The sequence below is a fragment of the Nilaparvata lugens genome, chromosome 3 (assembly GCF_014356525.2).
Source record: "Nilaparvata lugens isolate BPH chromosome 3, ASM1435652v1, whole genome shotgun sequence".
Classification (NCBI taxonomy): domain Eukaryota; kingdom Metazoa; phylum Arthropoda; class Insecta; order Hemiptera; family Delphacidae; genus Nilaparvata; species Nilaparvata lugens.
The window spans coordinates 17,201,049-17,225,401 of record NC_052506.1 but is presented as its reverse complement, the minus strand read 5'-3'; the positions used below and the strand labels follow the sequence as shown (position 1 = coordinate 17,225,401).

Below are 24,353 nucleotides of genomic sequence, written 5' to 3'. Positions count from 1 at the left end.
CTGCTTGATAGAAAAACATGACTCCTCCTCTCTCTTCTTCTCAAGAGATGACTGAATACTGAATGCGAACTGGTGACAGAGTGCAGATGGTGGTGCTATGCTATGCTGAGGAAATCATAGTCTAATCAAGAATATAAAACCAGTTGAAGTGTATTTTGTATTTACAATTGAAATTGGGAGACCACAATTGAAATGGTTTTAAAATCATGAATCTTTCATCAAATGGCCTTGCTCCACTATAATAACTTCTCGACCAATAACCTTGATAATTCAATATAACAGCAATGTTGATTTTATTGAACACTTATTAGGCACTATTGATTATCTTCTTCTATATAAAAATGAATGTTTGTTTCTTTGTTTGTTCCCTATGGACTTGAAAACTACTTGACAGAACAGCATGAAACTTTGGGAATATGTTGTGTAAATATTGGGGATGGTTATTTATGACCAAAAATTTTAATTCGGGGGCTAATAATAATTATTTATTAATCCATTTACAGACCTATGTTTTCGAAATTTTGAGCCGATCGGCTACCGAAGAATAAAAAGATGATAATGATTCAAGATCATAATTATTGTGATAAATATCGGGGACCGAGCTTCGCTTTGGAGTACAAAAGCATAGAAAAATTATTACGAAAGAAGAAATTATAATAACATTCATACAGGAATAATCTATCTGATAACAGTAAATTGAGATTAATTCCCAGAGGAATGCAAAAATTTCCCTCACAGAGGCCCAGTTGCACAAAAGCCAGTTTAAATTTTAATCCTGATTAACTTCCAAATCAGAGATCATTTCAAAAAGATGGATCTACTGGAATTAATCAGGATTGAAAATAACCCGGCTTTTTTGCAACCGGCACTAAGTACCTGATTGAATGATTACAAAAGTTCAACAGCTGAGTCATAATTTTGACACAGTCCCACACACATGAACTCGCTCACTAACTTCCATCACTAACAGACGACGAAATAATTATTATCAGCTGTTTTTCCAAGGATGAATAATAATTATCCTTTTAATGTCCTTCAGCGAGTTTTCCCAGGGATGAGACCTAGTGCAATCGAATCTTTATATCATAAACCTACTATGTTCTGAATTTCGTTAGAATCGTTGGAGCCGTTTTAGAGATTCGGTAAAATACATTTAAACATCTAAACAGAAGTTGCTTGTTTAATAGTATAGGATATGATTTAGCTTCTAAAGTTACCAGCTGTAATAAACACGCCATGGAAAATGTTGGAAAAAATATCCACCTCATGAAAGAGGTGCATAATGTTCATATTGCTTTCATTAATACTGAAGAATGACGTAATAATTTACTTTTTTTTTTAATTTAGCTTAGCTTATATTCATAAGCTCTATATTTTATCATAAAATTGAAGATGGAAAGAATATATGGAAAAATTTAAAAATTATGGAATTCTGTGTAATTCATCGTACATCGCATATTTCCTGGATCATCTATTGACAATCAACAACTATGAAAACATTAAATTCATCTTTGAAGCACTGATTTAACCTATCTATTTTTTGTTTTGATTCAACACTTCACTGATTTTAATTACTACCAATTGATTGAGAAGAATATGTTTTCGGAATAATAAATGCTGCATGACTAAGAACATAGGAAGTCTGTATTGAGATGTAAATGAAAATATTGATTGTCAGATAAATTTCATGATTCACCAAATAAAGTCTGTGACATGAGATACATTGACTTTTTGGCGGTACGAAGTTCGCCGGGTAAGCTAGTATTTACATAATATAGACTCTTTTATGAATATTGATATCTTCTTGTACATGAATACTTGTGTGAATCTTAATAATGTTTCAGAGGTTTGATGAATGTCTATTTATAAAATGCAAACATATAACATTTATAGTAAATAGGCCCTATAGTAGATCAGCAGTAATTCAAGAAGTATTGATAGTCAATTGGTTTTATATTGATGCATTTTATAATGTCATATCAATTAATTCAATAACTAAATCGCTCATCGCTGAATTGAATTGATTTTCAGCAAAGTTTGATAATCTACTAAATACTTGTGCTTTCAAAACATAGCCATTCTGTAGAAGGACGAATAGTAAATTGAAATTGATTGCTTCAAAGTCAAACATATTTATTTACAAAATTTTCTTACAGCTACAGAGAACAAATATCTACTTTTCTTCCTCGAAGAATATAGTGGGTGCTTCAAGGTTATGCGCTTCTTCATCATACAAATCTTCGGGGAAAGGCGTCTCGTCCTCCTCAGGATAATGCGTTGGGAATGCAGCTGGCTTGGTGTACGTTTTTCTGTTGACAAAATTATTGAAAAGTATTACACCATGCAGAGTTGTAATCTAATCAATTTAATCAGTGTTATTTATCTGAATATTTTCAAAGAATATATTACATCTCTGTAATCCATAAGTAGTAACTATCCATACGGTTCAACTATATAAATAAAAATCGAGCCTCAAATTTTGACATTCAAAACTTTTTTATGGGTGCACCGAATTTGATGATTTTTTTTAGTTGTGTTCGTTATGTTCAGACCAGGTTTATGGCCTATTAAATCCATAATCCGACTTCAGGACTTTTTCCTATGGTCCTTCAAATTTACATTATGTAATTTATGGGAGAAGATTTGTGAGCTGGCCACACACAGAAATAAAAATCAGCTGTTATAATCGAGGAGCTGGGTAGAAAAACGACCCGAGGCCACTCGTGTCGTTTTTCCGCAACACGCTTCATTCTATCCGTCATTTAATTCTGAACAGATTGGTACATAAAATGTTGTTGTATCTTGAAAAATGAGTGAGTTGTGGACATTTTTTGTTTGTGTGGCAAACCTGAAATTATTCAGCTGACAAGCTGTGAGCCAGCAGCTAGTGAAATCCTTATTTTGTTTCCTTACAAAAGAAGAAGCTGATTGATTGATTGAGTACTTTATTTATGTAGATTACAGTATATACTGGCTTATACACTTATATACAATAGCTTACAATACAGCAAAATTATAGATGAAATTACATAATATAGACTAAGAAAATAATTATTGAACTGTATATGATTTGAAAAAAGCAATTTGGAATAACTATACAAGATAATATTGTAATGCATGAACATAAATTGGCGGAGCTTTGGACATATCAATGTCCATTCTTTGGAAAGAATATTAAAAATATCCTCCCAACTAACTCTCTACCAAATAAATGGTATAAGAAGATCATTAATACATCCAAGAGAACCAATTATCCTCTAGATGATGGAAATAATGAAGAAGACGCTCCTGAAGAAGAATCCGATGCTGAAAACATTGGGGTGTATGAATTTCCCGAAAATCAGAACAGTACCATGTAACATTCCAGAGTCTTGATTATGGGAAGAAACGTGTTCAAGAAGAAAATATCATCTTCAATTGTTCACTTCCAAATGACATTTTTTAGATCTTTTTTACCTACTTATTAATTATCCAATATCATGAGCAATATATTATCATTATCACTACTTTTGATACGGGTTTTTCATCATTTTATTGAACCTCTGAACATGTAACAACCAGGGTTATGGAAAAACGACCTGAGACAGCACATCTTATATCAATTAATATCAGTTAGCCTTGGATTACTGGCTAATTATGAATAATAGCATTGAAAATAGTATAAAAAGATCAATAAAGTTCAAATAATTGCAAGAATATTGCATTCTGATGAAATAATGAAGATGTGTACTAAATATTTCAAACTCAATCTACGCAAAACTTGATTTCTTGACTCAGGTCGTTTTTCCACCCAACTCCTCTATCTAAAAATATAAAAAAGCTGTATAATTGCGTCATCGAACAGCCGTCGGTAGATAGTGGACAAGAGTGTTTGTTGCTATATAACTGCCCATGTATTTTATTCCAAACGCCCTGATTAAAAACAAAATGACTATTCTGTGTGTAACCATCCAGCAATGCGGCCTCAGGTTAAAGACTTATTACTTGCGCCAAAGACATTGCTTTGTTTCGAATGATTCTGATGTCTTCGGAGTTCAAAATTAATTGATTTTTAATAAATTAGTTATTTTGCAATTGGAAAATTATCTATATAAAATAATGGAATCCATTAAAATTGATGATTGTAATAATATGAATAATAGCATCTACTATTCAAAACCAATAAGCAAGAAGCACCTGGATGCAAAATGCCACATCGCGCCTCCTCCATCCAACTAAAGTTTGTCATGAGATGCATTAACTATTTGGCGGTACGAAGTTCGCTGGGCCAGCTAGTTATAAATAAATTGTGACTAAGCAATAAATTAATCAAAGACAATAAATTATCAATTTATTATCATACTATGAAAATACAATTCTTTTGAATGACTGTCATAGGGTATTTTCTGTACTTTCTAGAATTCGACTTCCTTTATCTGACAGAACACTCTGGAGAATGTGCTTATAATATACGGTATTCATGACCAGTAAAAAATTGTAAAATTAAATAGGAACAGAAGTATAGAAATATGTATAGAAAAATTGTATAGAAAAATAAAATGAAGGAAAATCACCTCAAAGGAAGAATAGTATCATAGATGTAGACGATTGAGTTGCATTCACCAGGAACTGCTGGGCCTTCCACGTAAAGTACGTTGTATTTCGTATTAATTCTCCATATCTGGAACATAACAAATATTCGTGATAAAGTATTAGAATGTTTTGATTGGAATTATGACTGAATTTTCTCCAAACTATCTTCTTCTTTATGTGCCTGTCCACTTCCAGACGTTGTCTACCATGGTGGCTAGTTTCACCCTATCCACAGCTGCGGATAGGCGTATCCACGGAACAATTGTGTGGTTCATGGAAAATCAGGCTCTCAAATTTTTCAGCCGTGAAATTCTTCCTCTGCCGACCCCCTCCTTCCCATTACTCTTCCTTGCAATATTCACTGTGGGAGATCATAACGATGTGGGTTTCTCATAATATGCCCCAAGTGCTGCAACTTTCTCGCTTTTATACTATTCAGCAGCTCTCTTTACCCATTCTTCTATTCTATTCTAAGAATTTCGGAATTAGTCACACGATCCAGCCATAAAACCCTCCTTTACATAGGTAATAAAAGTGAAGAAGATGAGAGATATGAGTATTAAATGGCATCACAACAATATTAATTTATTGGTGGGAAACAAATCTAACAGCTCACGAGAACAACTTCACTAAATTCTTTTTATAATCTACTTCACATATATTTCTTAATCAGTAATATCTGCTTTGGAGTTTATCTTACCAACTTATTATATATGACATAATTATGAAACATAGAGATAGGAACAAATACTAATATTTACAAAAAAGTTTTGAAATCTATATGAATCAACTCACCAACTACAAGATCAGTTTTTCTGAATTATGCATTCAAGCTATTCAGTTGTGTGTGGGTAAGGAATGACCGCATAACACAGTCATATTTATGACTGTGCGTCATATATATGGCCCTGATGCAATCTAAGGATGTCATAAGCAAACAACCATGCGCTTCAATCCACGACATTTCTGACTACAATTTATCAAAACTTTGCAGGTCTTCAACCAGGAGCCTCTTGGATGAGAAAATATAAACTAATTGACCGAGCGAAGTGAGATCTAAGATTCAAGTCGACGGTTTTGCATTTCCTTAAATGTTTATATGTTGCGCATTTACAGCGAAACGCAGCAGTAGATTTTCATGGAATTTGACAGGTATGTTCCTTTTTGAATTTCACGTCGACGTATACATAAGGTTTTTTAAAATTTTGCATTTTAAGGATAGTACAACAGGAAAAGGAGTTTCCTTCGAACACCAATATTACCGTAAAATCATACTATAGAATAATTCATCATAAATCAGCTGTCTAGTGGACTATAATACAACCCGGTCAAAAACATCGAAAATCTTGGAAATGTATCTTTCCATCAACGTTAGTAGACAGTTGTCTACTAACTTTGTCTTTCCATAAGCTGAGGCCATGATTCTAGTTTGGAGTTTGGAGTTATTGATAGAAAATTTTTTTACATTTTTCTTTTTTAATCTGATGATTAAAATTGCAACAAATATTATTGAAAAGAAATTGATTTCTAAAATCATGAAAAGTGAGAAATGAAGTTTGTAGGAAATCAGCATTTATGGTAGTTCATTTTTTTCAATTTCAACACACCGATTTTTCGCCAACACGACAACACAGAATGTTCTCTGATGGGTTGATCGGATTGGCGTATCGACGGCAGCCAGACCTGATAACAGCGCTCACACTCGCATTCCGGGACGACACGTCACGGTACGATAGGACAGAAAGCTCTATGTTTATTTAGGATTTTTTCTAGACATTTTAAATATTGATAAATTATTTATTAATTTTTGAGAAAGCATAACAACAGGTCAATGTAACTTATTGAGCGCGAGGTCTACTGTTCACAGAACTACTAGTAATATTAGTAGTAAGCTGGTTATTAGAATAAAAAATTAATAAAATATAAGCTAGTATTTTCTCATGCAACAGGGCCCTGCTGGGATCGATCGGAGATAAAGTAATATGATTGCATTCAATGAATTCCGGGTGGATACTCGATGAAACAAACCTTCAATCCCTTGAGAATGCGCATCCTGTTTCCCATGTGACCGGGCATCTTCTTGCCCTTCCAGACGCCGGCTTTCTTAGACCCGCCGCCGATGCAGCCGCCCCGTCGATGGCTCTTGGTGACGCCGTGAGTGGCCGGCAGTCCCTTGAAGCCCCACCGCCTCATCACTCCTTGGAACCCTCTGTCTATCCTGCAAGTCAAACACAAGTTTACAGACTCGTCAAATGTCTCTGAGATTAGATGGCGTGAAACGGCAGGAAGTTTCTCAATTTCTTTCATATATACTGTGTAAATTATTTATTTTTATTATTTATTTAATTATTATTATACTATACTGTAAATTATTTCCGTTTTGCAATACATTTCAATTCAGTAGGCACTTATTCCTGAACATTAGAGTACTCAAGTGATAATTGACTACTTTGGTAATCAGTTGAATTACTCGTGATTTGGTGATTTCAATTTAGACTCGATATAATTAATAAAGCTGGATTCGCACACAACAGTGACAGTGAACAGTGAAAATATAAACCAGTAAGTTTCAATGGTATTATTCATACTCACTCGGCCGGGCTGAGTGGGAATAGTCCAATTAGAACTCATGAGATTTATATTTTCACTGTTCACTGTCACTGATGTGTGCGAACCCAGCTTAACTCGTATTCAAGTGACTATTTATATCGAACAATTTATTATTATTTCATCTCAGCCTCTTTTTCTGAGTATAAAATTGGCAAATCACATGCTTATCAAAATTCAGCAATAGAATCTGCGTTGTCTTTTTTCACTTTAGTATGTTTATATATCTATATTATGATATACAGTAGATCATATATAAGTTGTTCATGATTCCAAGTATCCTATTTTCCAGTTAAATGACAGGAAACTATTCCCTGCATACTGTATTACTACAATACAAATTTGACATAAAGTAATCTATAAGTTGTTTATAATGGTCTGGCACTCAATGTCCACAACCATTGGATGTATTATTCGGTTGAGGTGGAAAATGTTTAGTAATAGGTTTCTATATCAACAAATGCCATTATATGATGATGATGATGATGATGATGATGATGATAATGATTATGATAATAATAATGATTACAGTATAAATTGCACAATATGCCTATATTATATACAACTATTGATAATCTGATGAATGGAGTTGTAAATACTGTAATGAATGTAGAAAGACTGATGAACTAGGAAATAGTTATTTGTGCAACTAGTGCGCAAAGTGCCACTTTGCTGCACCGAAAAAAACGTTTTCCTCCACCTACTGTCTAAAGTACTTTCTTTACTCCCTCAAACATAATACTAAAGTGTCACTTTTTCGCTCTCGGTAGTAAAAAACAGAAAAACTCCCTAGGGAGGAAAAGTGATTCCATTTAAATGACATGGGAAGCATCTCTATTTCAAAAACTCACATTGTAATAGGTTAGAAGGTCTAAGCTCAGATGAGAAAGCGTAATAGAGGTGTCTGTCATTGAGTCAACTGAATTCAATAGCACAACAAGAAATTTGATCAACTCATGAAATCATATGTTTGTATGATATTATATAAATTTGTGAGAATTGTATAATGAATGATGCATCTCACGTTTTTGCTCTGACATCGATGACATCACCGGGTCTGTAATGAGTGGCGTAGAGGGGCGTTCCCGGCTGAATGGCCGCCTCTGGTGACACATGAAAGCGAGTCAATACTCTCTTCGGCATCAGACCCGCCTCACTGAACAGACCCGTATATTGTTTTGTGTACTGAAAGAGAATAATTGAAAAAAAACGTCAAATTTATGCTCAGATGAAAAATAAAATTTATAGGAGAATAAAAAATAAGTATTATCAATTTATTATCATACTATGAAAATACAATTCTTTTGAATGACTGTCATAGGGTATTTTCTGTACTTTCTAGAATTCGACTTCCTTTATCTGACAGAACACTGGAGAATGTGCTTATAATATACGGTATTCATTACCAGTAAAAAATTGTAAAATTAAATAGGAACAGAAGTATAGAAATATGTATAAAAAAATGTATAGAAAAATAAAATGAAGGAAAATCACCTCAAAGGAAGAATAGTATCATAGATGTAGACGATTGAGTTGCATTCACCAGGAACTGCTGGGCCTTCCACGTAAAGTACGTTGTATTTCGTATTAATTCTCCATATCTGGAACATAACAAATATTCGTGATAAAGTATTAGAATGTTTTGATTGGAATTATGACTGAATTTTCTCCAAACTATCTTCTTCTTTATGTGCCTGTCCACTTCCAGACGTTGTCTACCATGGTGGCTAGTTTCACCCTATCCACAGCTGCGGATAGGCATATCCACGGAACAATTGTGTGGTTCATGGAAAATCAGGCTCTCAAATTTTTCAGCCGTGAAATTCTTCCTCTGCCGACCCCCTCCTTCCCATTACTCTTCCTTGCAATATTCACTGTGGGAGATCATAACGATGTGGGTTTCTCATAATATGCCCAAGTGCTGCAACTTTCTCGCTTTTATACTATTCAGCAGCTCTCTTTACCCATTCTTCTATTCTATTCTAAGAATTTCGGAATTAGTCACACGATCCAGCCATAAAACCCTCCTTTACATAGGTAATAAAAGTGAAGAAGATGAGAGATATGAGTATTAAATGGCATCACAACAATATTTATTATTGGTGGGAAACAAATCTAACAGCTCACGAGAACAACTTCACTAAATTCTTTTTATAATCTACTTCACATATATTTCTTAATCAGTAATATCTGCTTTGGAGTTTATCTTACCAACTTATTATATATGACATAATTATGAAACATAGAGATAGGAACAAATACTAATATTTACAAAAAAGTTTTGAAATCTATATAATCAACTCACCAACTACAAGATCAGTTTTTCTGAATTATGCATTCAAGCTATTCAGTTGTGTGTGGGTAAGGAATGACCGCATAACACAGTCATATTTATGACTGTGAGTCATATATATGGCCCTGATGCAATCTAAGGATGTCATAAGCAAACAACCATGCGCTTCAATCCACGACATTTCTGACTACAATTTATCAAAACTTTGCAGGTCTTCAACCCGGAGCCTCTTGGATGAGAAAATATAAACTAATTGACCGAGCGAAGTGAGATCTAAGATTCAAGTCGACGGTATTGCATTTCCTTAAATGTTTATATGTTGCGCATTTACAGCGAAACGCAGCAGTAGATTTTCATGGAATTTGACAGGTATGTTCCTTTTTGAATTTCACGTCGACGTATACATAAGGTTTTTTAAAATTTTGCATTTTAAGGATAGTACAACAGGAAAAGGAGTTTCCTTCGAACACCAATATTACCGTAAAATCATACTATAGAATAATTCATCATAAATCAGCTGTCTAGTGGACTATAATACAACCCGGTCAAAAACATCGAAAATCTTGGAAATGTATCTTTCCATCAACGTTAGTAGACAGTTGTCTACTAACTTTGTCTTTCCATAAGCTGAGGCCATGATTCTAGTTTGGAGTTTGGAGTTATTGATAGAATTTTTTTTTTACATTTTTCTTTTTTAATCTGATGATTAAAATTGCAACAAATATTATTGAAAAGAAATTGATTTCTAAAATCATGAAAAGTGAGAAATGAAGTTTGTAGGAAATCAGCATTTATGGTAGTTCATTTTTTTCAATTTCAACACACCGATTTTCCGCCAACACGACAACACAGAATGTTCTCTGATGGGTTGATCGGATTGGCGTATCGACGGCAGCCAGACCTGATAACAGCGCTCACACTCGCATTCCGGGACGACACGTCACGGTACGATAGGACAGAAAGCTCTATGTTTATTTAGGATTTTTTCTAGACATTTTAAATATTGATAAATTATTATTAATTTTTGAGAAAGCATAACAACAGGTCAATGTAACTTATTGAGCGCGAGGTCTACTGTTCACAGAACTACTAGTAATATTAGTAGTAAGCTGGTTATTAGAATAAAAATTAATAAAATATAAGCTAGTATTTTCTCATGCAACAGGGCCCTGCTGGGATCGATCGGAGATAAAGTAATATGATTGCATTCATGAATTCCGGGTGGATACTCGATGAAACAAACCTTCAATCCCTTGAGAATGCGCATCCTGTTTCCCATGTGACCAGGCATCTTCTTGCCCTTCCAGACGCCGGCTTTCTTAGACCCGCCGCCGATGCAGCCGCCCCGTCGATGGCTCTTGGTGACGCCGTGAGTGGCCGGCAGTCCCTTGAAGCCCCACCGCCTCATCACTCCTTGGAACCCTCTGTCTATCCTGCAAGTCAAACACAAGTTTACAGACTCGTCAAATGTCTCTGAGATTAGATGGCGTGAAACGGCAGGAAGTTTCTCAATTTCTTTCATATATACTGTGTAAATTATTTATTTTTATTATTTATTTAATTATTATTATACTATACTGTAAATTATTTCCGTTTTGCAATACAGTAGGCACTTATTCCTGAACATTAGAGTACTCAAGTGATAATTGACTACTTTGGTAATCAGTGAAATTACTCGTGATTTGGTGATTTCAATTTAGACTCGATATAATTAATAAAGCTGGATTCGCACACAACAGTGACAGTGAACAGTGAAAATATAAACCCGTAAGTTTCAATGGTATTATTCATACTAAATCGGCCGGGCTGAGTGGGAATAGTCCAATTAGAACTCATGAGATTTATATTTTCACAGTTCACTGTCACTGATGTGTGCGAACCCAGCTTAACTCGTATTCAAGTGACTATTTATATCGAACAATTTATTATTATTTCATCTCAGCCTCTTTTTCTGAGTATAAAATTGGCAAATCACATGCTTATCAAAATTCAGCAATAGAATCTGCGTTGTCTTTTTCACTTTAGTATGTTAATATATCTATATTATGATATACAGTAGATCATATATAAGTTGTTCATGATTCCAAGTATCCTATTTTCCAGTTAAATGACAGGAAACTATTCCCTGCATACTGTATTACTACAATACAAATTTGACATAAAGTAATCTATAAGTTGTTATAATGGTCTGGCACTCAATGTCCACAACCATTGGATGTATTATTCGGTTGAGGTGGAAATGTTTAGTAATAGGTTTCTATATCAACAAATGCCATTATATGATGATGATGATGATGATGATGATGATGATAATGATTATGATAATAATAATGATTACAGTATAAATTGCACAATATGCCTATATTATATACAACTATTGATAATCTGATGAATGGAGTTGTAAATACTGTAATGAATGTAGAAAGACTGATGAACTAGGAAATAGTTATTTGTGCAACTAGTGCGCAAAGTGCCACTTTGCTGCACCGAAAAAAACGTTTTCCTCCACCTACTGTCTAAAGTACTTTCTTTACTCCCTCAAACATAATACTAAAGTGTCACTTTTTCGCTCTCGGTAGTAAAAAACAGAAAAACTCCCTAGGGAGGAAAAGTGATTCCATTTAAATGACATGGGAAGCATCTCTATTTCAAAAACTCACATTGTAATAGGTTAGAAGGTCTAAGCTCAGATGAGAAAGCGTAATAGAGTTGTCTGTCATTGAGTCAACTGAATTCAATAGCACAACAAGAAATTTGATCAACTCATGAAATCATTTATGTTTGTATGATATTATATAAATTTTGTGAGAATTGTATAATGAATGATGAATCTCACGTTTTTGCTCTGACATCGATGACATCACCGGGTCTGTAATGAGTGGCGTAGAGGGGCGTTCCCCGGCTGAATGGCCGCCTCTGGTGACACATGAAAGCGAGTCAATACTCTCTTCGGCATCAGACCCGCCTCACTGAACAGACCCGTGTATTGTTTTGTGTACTGAAAGAGAATAATTGAAAAAAAACGTCAAATTTATGCTCAGATGAAAAATAAAATGTATAGGAGAATAAAAAATAAGTATTATTTATTTATTTCTATATAGCTACTTGATAGTTTTATTATATATGGAATTAATTCTTATTTTGGAATACAAGGCTAGGTTAATTTAATAACTATTCTTATTTTAAACTAAGAATGGTACTAGTAATAAAATATAGATAACTCAATGGTAATGTAGCACAATGCATCTATAGTAAACGCAAATTAGAGACCAAGGTCTATAAATACAGGTTATGACACTCGTGTTCCTTATGGAGCGGTCATTATGTGGGGTCTTCATGGCGGTGCATTTGAAATTCCAAACTGCTCATAACAAAATCATGCATTATGCTTTCTAAAAACAATATTTTGGTTCAGATAATATGTAAATTCAGCTATTCGATTTTTTAATAACGAATGCTTCAATTATTCATTTATTATTAAAAATTGTTCTTATTTTAGTAACCTGAGGATTATGATTCATAAGGCATTGGGACAAGACAGAAATATGTGAGACCAACTGCAAAAAGAGTTTAAAGTTCCAGATCAATGAAATCTAAAAATCAACAATTCAGTTTCTAGTATTTTTCTGAATACTATAATTCTGTAGGAAGAATTATTTTTACAATTCGAATTACTAATAACATATCATATTATGTTCAATCTACAATGATAACAGCTAAAAAAGAAATTGGTGAACTAGAACTCCATAAAATGGCGATTTTGCAATGCATAACAGGATTGTGTCATGACCTGTATTTATAGACCTTGGCCTCTCCAATTTGCGTTTACTATAGTACAGAATTTTCCACTTAAAGAATACGTTTCTACACAAATGTTACTGTGGGCCTTTCAATGTAATGATAAGAATTTTTACATGCTAATTTAAACTGATAAAGAATGCTTGATGTCAAGACCATCCCAATTGGAATCGTTTTTCCTTGACAAAATGAAACATTCCTAAATAATTCAAAATAACTGAAAATTTACACTTTTTTCTCTCTAGTTTATTTTGTGTTGAATTCTAGTTTTTCGACATTTAATTTAAACGTGGACTGCGACTATGCCCCGTTTCGGAAAGCCAATTTTCTGACTCCAGCTGTTTAAAGTCTAGAACTTAGCTAAATCCCGAGCTCGGAAACCGGCCCTTAGAATTCTATTATAAGACTTAATCTTTATGGTTGGAGCACGGGTTGAATATGAAGACCTATAGGTCTTAGGTTAGACCTGGGCCTATTATTTATGTACATTTCAAAAGCTGAGTAAGCATTTATATTGTCTATTCTTCTCAAGCCTGACAAATTGTCACTGGACTCCTTTTGAACCTACTTGCTTAGGTAGATATTTGCACCTTTTAGCCTACTTACATTTTGTGGGTCCATACTTTCTGCTCCGACAACTAAGCAGCCATATTTGTTAGGTCGGAGGTACCTATTCACTCTCAGTATAGGCTTATATTCTTCTGGAGGAATATACTTGACAACATGATTATCGACAACCTGCAAATCCAAAAGAAATGTTAAGCGCTGAATCAATAACTAGCCTATATCAATAACTTTGCAAGAAGACAAAAACTTGGTACTTAGTGATAATTTGAATGGAGAAATAATATTTAGTAAATAGGTCCGGTCGCAAAACTGAGCTAGGTTAATATTATTCCTCTACCTCAATCATACAATTTTTAGTGATTTCTCTAGTCGGTAATTATTTATATTTGATTAGTGGGAAAAACAATTACCCAAATAATAGTTTTATAATGTAAAAAAAACATGATAGATGATTCAAGATAGAACGAAGTGTGACGCTATTATTCAGTTCGTTCTACAGTTTCAATTGGAATGATAGAAAATATTTCGTTAGATATTTTCACCTTTTGTTTGTAGTAATTTGCAATAGAAATCATTTTTCTGATGATTGAATAGCATCAAAAAAATACTTTGGATAAGTTTCCTTAGATCACTTCATAAAATACATGTATACTAGTAATTCAGAGAACAGTAGAACTCGCTACACTCACTAACATCACTACTCACAGACGCCCGCCTATTCACACACAAACACACATACAAATTGGATTTAGAGTATGATGGTTTATACGGAATAGGCTCTGTGGAGGACGAAATAGAAGTTCTTTACACTTTTGAGCTAGGATGCACGGTTGAAGAGATAAAAAATATTAAACTTTAATTTTGGGACTTGGAAAAAAATTATCGAGTTCTATTCTCTTTTTCTTTTTTTTGAATATGTGATATATGAAATAAGGCCACCTTGGAGTGCAGAAGAATAAAAGTTCCCTACACTTTTGAGCTCGGAAGCACGGTTGATAAAATAAAAAATCTGAAACTTGGAATGGGACTTCGATTTGGATTGGTCAAATTAGAAAAATTTTAAAAATTTTGAACTTGTGATATACATGGAATAATACCGCTTTGAAGCGCTGAGAAGAATGAGCGCAATTTGAACCTGATCCAATAAAGTATTGGAAAGTTACAATCGTTTGTTTGTTTGTACCGCAGTTATGTCCGATCTGGATAAAATTTGGTATACAAGTACTTTGAAACAAGGCGCAGAAACGTATGTATATTTGAATTTTTTATATTCATCCCCATTTTGAAATTGCTGTCATTTATTCGGATACTTTACCCTAACAATCAACCTAACTCGCTTCGCTCATTCAAATATTTATAAATTATTTTGAACCCCTTTCAATCTCAGTTTTATATTATTATATAATTTCTCCCATTACCTGCAGCAGTGTGGTCAAAAATTTATTTCCTTCTTTGTCCCACATTGGATAGACTCCAATTTTCCTGGCTATGAGACCGCATCTCCTGGTATTCGTTGACCACTCTCCCCTTGCAAACGGCTCTGTCTTCAACGGACTGTTCAGCTGGTAGGATGGAATGCCACTGATGATAGCAGGAGGCCCGTACTTGTCATGAACTATCTCTTTAATGAACGCCTTATTTTCATCAGTCAAGCGTTCATTATATTTCTGAAAAAATATTTGTTTAATACAAGAATGTAGAATCAGGACAGGATTTGTTCAAATGTCTAGCTACAGATTACAAATTTTAATATCACATTAATTTAATATGGTCACCTCATGCAGACTAGCATTTGAACACACACACACACACACACCACACACACACACACACACACACACACACACACACACACACACACACACACACACACTCGGGCAAGGTAAGAAAGGTTCAGTGGCCTATTGTGAGCTATTGAGTAGCCTATTTACTCGTATGAACTACATGATCAAACATTCAAACTTGAATTTGGCACGCCTACGCTGCACTGATCTGTTTCCGTTTAAACCGAGAAGTTGCATACTGTATGGACCTGAGTAACTAGTTTTTCTGGTTTTGGTGGATCACATTTCTCTTTCTAAGATCTAGACTTCTATACTACTACTAATTGATTGATTTTAACTAATGTTTTACAGTGGTACTACTCTGTAGAGTTATATTTTCTATGTTTTCTATATCTATGGAAAAGATAGAAAATAAAACACTATTCCGAAAAAACTAACAGGATGTGTCAATACTTACAACTCGTTCCTGTTTCAAATACCACAGCGGGTATCTTAGTTTGGGAGTACTTGGGTACTGAAACCTCTTCTTTACTGGCAATGCAGCTCCTTCTTGTTGACAAGACAAGGATTGCGTTGTTCCGATAAAACTGGAAAAAACAAAGTTAAAATCAACAATAAATTTGAACATTTAAAACACAAGCGACGTTGGAAACTAAAAAGAGCTCATATTAAAAATACAAATTGAAAAATAATTCTAGGATTGTAAAATTGCCGAGATGAAGATCCAAAATTGATTGTGCAGAAAACTAAGTTTACAGACTTTTATACAGGTCTAACAAGCATTGATAGCTTTATTCTTCAATTGCTTCCCAGTTAAAAAAATTTGGATGAAACAGACATGGATAAAGCAAAGTAGACTATGATGCTTATTTTATATATGAGTCCAAGAACTCAGTCAAGGCGGCATGGAACCTAGTAGGTACCTAGTAAACCTTTTGCATCGGATATCCAAATATCCAAAGTCTTGATCGTTAGCCAGGTGTTCCCGGATAGATCGCGTCAAAAAAAAACAACTTAAAACTAGATAATCAAGATGGCGTGGCATCACAGACCCTCAAAGCTATCCCCAAGGAAATCATTGATACTGTAATAGCTTCTTTCAATCAGCCACCTTGACAGTCTCTTCTTGAAAACACCTATAGGAAGATCCGAGCCCGACAGCAGGTTGAACATTTTGAGTGCTAACACTGGGAAGAAAGAGTCCTTCACTCTTGACAACCTACAGCGTGGAATATCCAACTGTAGCCTTCCGCGGGTACCGTATGAATGCACCTGACACCTACTCATCATGTCAGCCCTGTTTATCTTCACTGCAGTAAGAGAGGGCAGTGTATACAGCCCGAAGACTGTGTGCACTTTCAGGCGTCTGAAGATGGGTTGACAATGGGCAATGAAGTCACTGTAGGTAAGGATCCGCAGTGCCTTCTTTTAAAGAAGCAGGATGTCATTGGCATGTGGAGAATGGCCCCAGAGAAGAATTCCATACTGCAAATGACTGCCAAACACCGCATGGTACATCATTAGAAGTCTCTTGAGACTCAGGAGGCTTCTCAGCTTTCTGAACAGGTAGATTACTCTATACAGTCTCCTGCATAACTGGTCAATATGCGGCTCCCAACTTAATTTGGCATCAATTCCAAAGCTAAGCAAAGTGACTGCTTCATCCCCTGGAGTGTGGGTGTTAAGAGTACAAAGCATCTCCTGTGTCTTGGCCTCGTTCAACTTGAGTTTGTTTGCAGCAAACCACTCTTTAGCCTCGGAAAACAGCTCCTGTGCACAGCGTCTAGCTTCCAGGGGTCCACTGCCCTTACCAACTATGGAAGTATCATCAGCAAACAGCAGACTAGAATTCTGTAGGTGGAGATCGTTGATGAGTATGAGAAATAACAGCGGCCCAAGCACAGATCCTTGAGGAACTCCATGTGTTACTCTTCTTTCCTCTGAAGTGTCATCTATCACCGACACAACCTGCCTCCTGTTTCTTTTGCTTAGATAGTCTGCCACCATGCCCAATGCACTGTCCCTGATGCCATACCTATGTAGCTTGTCCAGCCGGATGTTGTGCGACACGCAGTCGAAGGCTTTGGTCAGGTCACACATCACAAGGTCAACCGATTTTCGCTCCTCGAAAGCCACATGTATTCTTTCGACCAATGAAAGCACTGCAGAGGTGGTAGATCTGCCTTTTCTAAAACCATGCTGCATATCCCCCATCAGGTTGCTCCTTTCCAGATATACAGTCAGCTGCCTCAACATGGACGTTTCAATAATTTTACCCAACACCGGTACAATTTATATTGGTCTGAAGCTACCTACATCAGTAGGATCACCCTTCTTGAAAATCGGGACTGTCTTTGCAATCTTGAGGCAGTTAGGAAAACACCTTCCATGAGGCAGCTGTTGACCAGCGACAGCAGAGGTTCCATCAATAACCATATCAAATTTTCAACAGGAACACTGACAGGCCATAGACGTCCTGGCTGTGACTTGTTCTCAAACCCTGAACAATGTTCATCAGGTCCTCCTCACTAATGGGTTCGAAACAGGTAAACCTATGATGAGACAAAGGGACAGACAATGCTGGATCTGCCATGGATGCTGGTAGACCTTCAACAATCTCAGAGACAGCAGCCATGAAATCATTGCTGACCTCATCTGGACTCTTTTTGCATCGAACCACTGGCTTGGCTTTATATGAGTCGCTGATAATGCTCCAAGCCGCCTTAACAGGATTGTGAGATTCATCAATCACTCTAGCATTGTAATCTTTTTTAGCTCAATCCACCTCCTGTCTATATATGTTTTTGGCTCTGATATAATGCCTGTGTTTCTCAACAGATAGAACACCATTTGACTCAGTCTTGTAAGCATTGTAAACATTTCAACAAGTACTCTCAAGCTTTGCAATTAGATGTGTACCAACCACTTGTAAAGCTGTGCTTGTTTGACCTTGGTTTATTTGTTCTATTTTGTAAGTTCGGCTTGGAGGACACTGCCGGGCAAAATAGATGCTGACTGCAAGATACGTCGACTGCAAACCATTTATCAGTTACTCTGTCAGTAAGTGAATAGAGCTGATGATAGCAGGCCTGAATTTCTTAGAACTACAAAATATAGCTCAATTATAGTTGAGAAATACTTGACGAACTTTCCATAATAAAATAGGCTGAGATGGATACAATAAATTGAATTTGCAATTTGTAAAAACTAACTTCATATTATAATAAAAAAATTTATACTATTATTAATTTCAAAGAATCGAAAAAAAATTAAATGACATACCGGTAAAATTACTTATTTGTATTACAACATACCTTACTCTAGAGAAGAAAAAATTATTAGGCACTTGACAGGCTAATCGTCGAATGGAGTTGGAGAACATCATGTATGAAATTCAAACCCGGCAGTGTATTAGAAATTATACTGGAACATAAATTACTGGAAATAATGTAGTTGATAGGTTTATTTTATATTGGGAAATTGAATTGCCACATATCCTTTATATTAATAATAACCTGATTATAGAATAACAAAATAAAATACTTTGAGAGAGAATTAAACTAGAGTTAACCTATAAAATTGTCTTCTGCTTTTCTCATTTCAATTTGTTAGTAATTCCAAGGCCTTTTAGATTTGTATGTTCATGATTCTGTTTCAACAATAATTTGTTATATTGAATTTGATATATTCCTAAAAATGAACTTGTCATTGGATAATTTGTTTTCTAATTTATTCATGAGAAATATATTTGATGGAAAATTGATAAAAAATAATTTTTAAGAATACTATCCATATAGCTATGATTCATTAGGTATTGACATTTTGAAAAAAAAACTTTTTGAGGTTAAAATCTCATTTTATATTCTTTGTAATTTTTCATTCAAACTGAGATCAATATTATAATTTTTATTAAATTATATTTCTTGCTAAATTTCCAAGTTGAGGTTCATCAGTTGTATTGGAAAGAATGGAAGCCTCTAATTTACATTACTATGGTAATTATTCTCTTTATTTCTTGTTATTCTATAATACTGCTGACTTGGCTTGGAAGTCCGGTTCTAAAGATGGCATATTATCAATTTATAGTTTAATAGTAAAGTTTATAACTGAATAAAAACCACTGCTAAAAGATATCTGGCTTATAATCCAACTAATTTATAGAATTATGGTTATATCTTATATCTATTAGGAAGCGTCCAGTTACTCAAGATTATAATAATCTACGTATTAGTTAGATTATAATTATGAACGATTAGATAAAATATTCTATTTATTTATGTTTCATAGATTAAAGGATGGATAAGAGAGATTAGGTTTTTGCCTTTTAATGGCAAAATGTTTATATTGTTTGAAATGTTTCAATAATTTTAGATAATGAAAAAAAAATAACGAAAACTTTATCCAAAAAGGCTAGCCAAGATCACTAATTCGTTGTACCCTTTAGGACCGATTGCACGGTCTCAAAATAAAATTCTTAAACTCAAAATAAAACAAATCATAACAAACAAGACTTGATACAGATTTAATCCAGTTTAAAATGAAATTTAGTTTGAACTGTCACTGTGTAAATGGCCCTTAGTCTGCTAGCGCGGCTGAAGCCTATTCTATTTCACAAAGGTACAAGAATTGTTACCAACCATGGTTACGGACAAGTACTTACTTGTAGTTACAAGTTTACAAGTACTCACGTTTTACAAAGATTTATGAGCTACAATTTTACAAATCTACAAGTGTTCCAATAGTAAACATAACCTATTTTGATGACAATTTCCTTTTTTCATGCTTTAAAAAGGTTACTTGTACTTTTTTATAATCAATTTGAAATTATTTGAGAGCAATATGATATTTTTTGTACAGTTCAATTCATTGATTGCTGAATTTGCAACCTACACAGTATGTACTGTGTATACATGGTGTCCCACCAAGGATGTAACAGCCGTTGACCATAGATTCTAATCGACATTTCTGACAAAAAATGTTCAGTAAACTTTTTTCCTATCGACCTTAGTTTTCGAGATATATCGATTTTTCTGTATTTTCAGAATATGCCTACTTCCGGTCATTAAATACTCAATAACTCGAAAACTACTGGTCGAATTAAAATTTCAAGGGTATTGTTGGAAAAAGAAGAACATTTCAAACAAGATTGATGTAATTTTATCTGTTAGATATATTGTAGTTTTTTATTAGGGCTTAAACTTGAAAAAATGATATTCTTCAAATTGAAACTCAAATTTCAAACCGATTTTCCTCCGGGTAATTATAATGGTTCAATATTTCAAAAACTTCTCCATTTCATAAGCTTTCGAATGAGTATAAATTTGAAAAGGTATTTCCATGATAAAGTGTCAAAACTGCTAATATCTGGAATGAACACCTTCAAAAAGGGGAAATTCACAAACAGCATGCATCAAGTGGTGATCCTAAAAGGGTGAAATTACCTAATTTATCTCTGACAATATTCACAAGTTTCAATCAACATTTCAACATTCTACAATGATATGGCTTTTTCAATAACTTGCATTATTTCCTGTACCATAAATCCTTAATAAAATAACAATAAGTGTATGTTGCAGCCTATTTTCAATATAGTTTTCAGTGTGCTTTCCAGTTAATTGGCATGATATGTATCAACTTTGTCTAGTAGAGAAGTGTTCGCGTTCATTATCATGAAATTTATCTTGATTAAGTACTTGAACATGTTATTGGTGTATGGAGAGTGTGGATGCAATTCAAGAGAGGCAGAGAGAGTATACAGGAGACGTTTTCCTGACCGAAAACAACCATATCATAACACGTTTTTAAGATTGACAGATGTCAAGATGGTAAGTGTCAAGGATCAGTTTCAAGGTACGAGAGGCTCATCTTAATTTCCGAAGCTTTTGAAAATCTTATTCTAAAGTATTTCGAGCAGAATCCTCGATCCAGCATCTGGCGGGCAGCTGGGATGTTGGATCTTTGCACAAGATTGTGTTTCAAACATTTTATCGTTGTGACAGATCACAGATAAAATTACGTTCACAAGAACTGGTGCTGTAAATTTCCACAATACACATACATGGACCTTTCATTTTCCCTGCAAGAATTATGCTGGGCGGTGGATTGGCGGAGGTGGACCCCTAAGTTGGCCACCACACTCGCCTGATCTTACTCCAATAGACTTCTGCTTTTTGGGGGTTGTGAAAAGTGAAGTTTACAGAGATCCTGGAGACCAGGGAGGAACTTTCGAGTTATTGAGTATTTAATGACCGGAAGTAGGCATGTTCTGAAAATATCGAAAAATCGATATATCTCGAAAACTAAGGTCGATAGGAGAAAAGTTCTCAGAACATTTTTTGTCAGAAATGTCGAGTGGAATCTATGGTCAACGGCTGTTATAACCTTGGTGGGACACTCTATATATATATAGTATTTGTACTATATATCATCATCATCATTGGCTTGACAATCCAAAGCGGATCTTAGCCTCCTCTAACATTTGCCTCCATTCTACTCTATCCATGGCAGCACGCCTCCAATTCCTGACCTCAAACAACTCTTGCATCACCGGCAACTGCATCCATTCACCTCAACCTTGGTCTTCCAGGAGGTCTTCTACCTTCCATGTTGTAAGCCATTATCTTTTTTGGTTGAAATGACTCATCAGCTCTAGCAACATGGCCTGCCCACCTGATCCCATCTACTCGGATAAGAGCCAGCGCACCAGTGTGACCATACATGTTGTACAGATCACGATTTTTTCTTCTGCACCACACTCCATCCGACAGCACTCCTCCAATTCTGCGGAGAATCTTTCTTTCAAAAATGCTGATCAAGTTCTCATCTGATCTTGTTAGAGTCCAAGTCTCACTGGCGTAGGTAAGCACTGGCAAAATTAGTGTCTGGTAGATCATTATTTTTGTTTTGCGGCTCAATTTCTTTGACCTGAGATGTTTGGCCAAACCAAAGTATGCCCTATTTGCCAATAGGATTCGCCGCTTAACCTCATATGTGGTCTCTTTTTTATGGTTGACCAAGGATCCGATATTTAGATATCCCTATTTGCCAATAGGATTCGCCGCTTGACCTCATATGTGGTCTCTTTTTTATGGTTTTCCAAGGATCCGAGATATGCAAATTCGTCCACCACTTCCAACCCACAGGCAGATATTAACTCTGATTGATTGACATTCAACCTCTGAGCATAGGACCTTGATGAGACCATAATCTTTCTTTTCTGCTCATTCACAATCAAACCCATGTTACCTGCCGCCCTTTCCATGTTGCTGAATGTTTCCATCATATAGGATGTAGGACATACTATAATTATACACTGTGTATATATACTATAGTACACATAACCTATGACACACAATGGGCCCGTTCTGTGTACATGAGATGTGGTAAATAATTTCCAGACAATTATTGTCCGATTCACAATTTACCAGGTAAAAAGTTCCGCGTTCCATGGGAAGAGTTTTGACAGATTCTGTACCAGAAACCAGTTCCAGTTCCAAAATCCTGCCCCACAGTCGAAGCGTGGTAAATTGTCCGATCTGGTACAGTTCCAACTATCTGAGCTCTCATCGGTCGATTATTGTAGTCTGCTTGCTTCTCTGCGCATGCGCTGATAGTTTGTTCACCATAACATATCCATAGAATACATAACCAACAATATAATGTTTGATAACCATTCATTAAATGGATTTTTCTCTATAGAAAATTTGAGAGTAATGGAAAAAATGAAATGCTCACTTTTCTAGACGGTAAGTTTGTAAAACAGCCTTTCTTCATTCACACAGCTAGTGAACGACACATTTTAGTGTAAATCAACTTTATATGTGCGCGCCAAAAGTTTGAACCAACGATTTTGAAATGGCGTTCCATGGGAACATTTTGCACCTCTAGTCACGTGATTGAACAATTTACGATTGGAACTGGAACAATTTACTGTACACAGAACGTACACATTAATGACTATTTTGGAGATTTATTAAATTTAATTTCCCAATGCATATATTTCCAAAATAATGAATTAGGCCTATAGAGAATTTTTGAAAATTAGAAATAATAATTGAATGTTTTATATAATTTTAATGATCACTTGTAAAACCATTACATAGCTTTCCACTTCGGTAAAAATTTCATAGTTACGAATAAGTAATTTTGACAAAAATTGTTGGCTACAATGAAAATCTTTGTGAAACAGGCAAAATCACTTGTTTGTAACAAGCAAATCACTTGTAAACTTGTAGAAATTCATTGTAACTACAAGTTTACAATTCTGCTTTTGTGAAACGCTTGTAATTAGCTGTTCTCCAAAACCATGGTTGGCAACAAGGCTTGTAACCTACGTGTACCTTTGTGAAACAGGTCACTGGTCGTGGGTTCGAATCCCGCCGATAGGCATGAACGTTTGATCATCTCAGAAATTACCCACGCACAAGCAAAAATTTCAGTGGTTACAGTGGATATACTGTATTGAAATAATTATTTTACAATAATAATATATACTAACTTATTTAAATTAATATTTATTCTATTAACTGATTTGAAAAAGAACATTTCAGGAATTTGCTTCAATGTACTTGAAATCAAATTGGGTCATACTGACCCCAGGCAAGTCATGACAATTTACCCGCGCCAATAATTCAGGGAAATTGAAGACATGAAAAAATAACTATTTCAAGATCTGAACGTGGAAAAGGTGGAGCAGGTGCAGATGACAATTTGTAATCCGAATATTTATAATA

At 34.9% G+C, this 24,353-nt stretch overlaps 2 protein-coding genes across 9 annotated transcripts in view; one reads left to right on the top strand and one right to left on the bottom strand.

Moving 5' to 3' along the window:
- Positions 1–2,112: 2,112 nt before the first annotated feature.
- Positions 2,113–19,237, bottom strand: LOC111047897 (39S ribosomal protein L3, mitochondrial). The gene is made up of 8 exons (XM_039423126.1): positions 18,936–19,237; positions 16,079–16,208; positions 15,256–15,504; positions 13,877–14,008; positions 8,204–8,364; positions 6,601–6,790; positions 4,554–4,660; positions 2,113–2,309 (listed from the first exon to the last, which is right to left on the bottom strand). Exons 1-8 carry the CDS (start codon positions 19,004–19,006, stop codon positions 2,174–2,176), a joined length of 1,176 nt encoding a protein of 391 aa, XP_039279060.1. The 5' UTR covers positions 19,007–19,237; the 3' UTR covers positions 2,113–2,173.
- A 214-nt stretch (positions 19,238–19,451) lies between these two features.
- Positions 19,452–24,353, top strand: part of LOC111047892 (zinc finger protein 64) — a 39,284-nt gene continuing 34,382 nt past the window's right edge. For 6 of the 8 annotated variants that reach the window (XR_005570685.1, XM_039423122.1, XM_039423121.1 and 3 more), the window contains exon 1: positions 19,453–19,616. Coding sequence is in view for 7 of the 8 variants with exons in the window: in XM_039423122.1 (XP_039279056.1) it covers positions 19,589–19,616 (28 nt within the window). In the remaining variant the exon portion in view is untranslated. Of the gene's footprint in view, positions 19,617–24,353 lie in introns of all 8 variants that reach the window. The other 2 variants (XM_039423120.1, XM_039423119.1) reach the window with 1 other exon arrangement.

Coding starts and splice junctions, on each gene's coding strand:
- LOC111047897 (XM_039423126.1), bottom strand. CDS start 19,006: ATGATGTTCTCCAACTCCATTCGACGATTAGCCTGTCAAGTGCCTAAT. Junction 16,209..18,935: donor TTTTTCTTCTCTAGAGTAAG/GTATGTTGTAAT, acceptor TGTTTTTTCCAG/TTTTATCGGAACAACGCAAT. Junction 8,365..13,876: donor AAAGTATGGACCCACAAAAT/GTAAGTAGGCTA, acceptor ATTCTCTTTCAG/TACACAAAACAATATACGGG.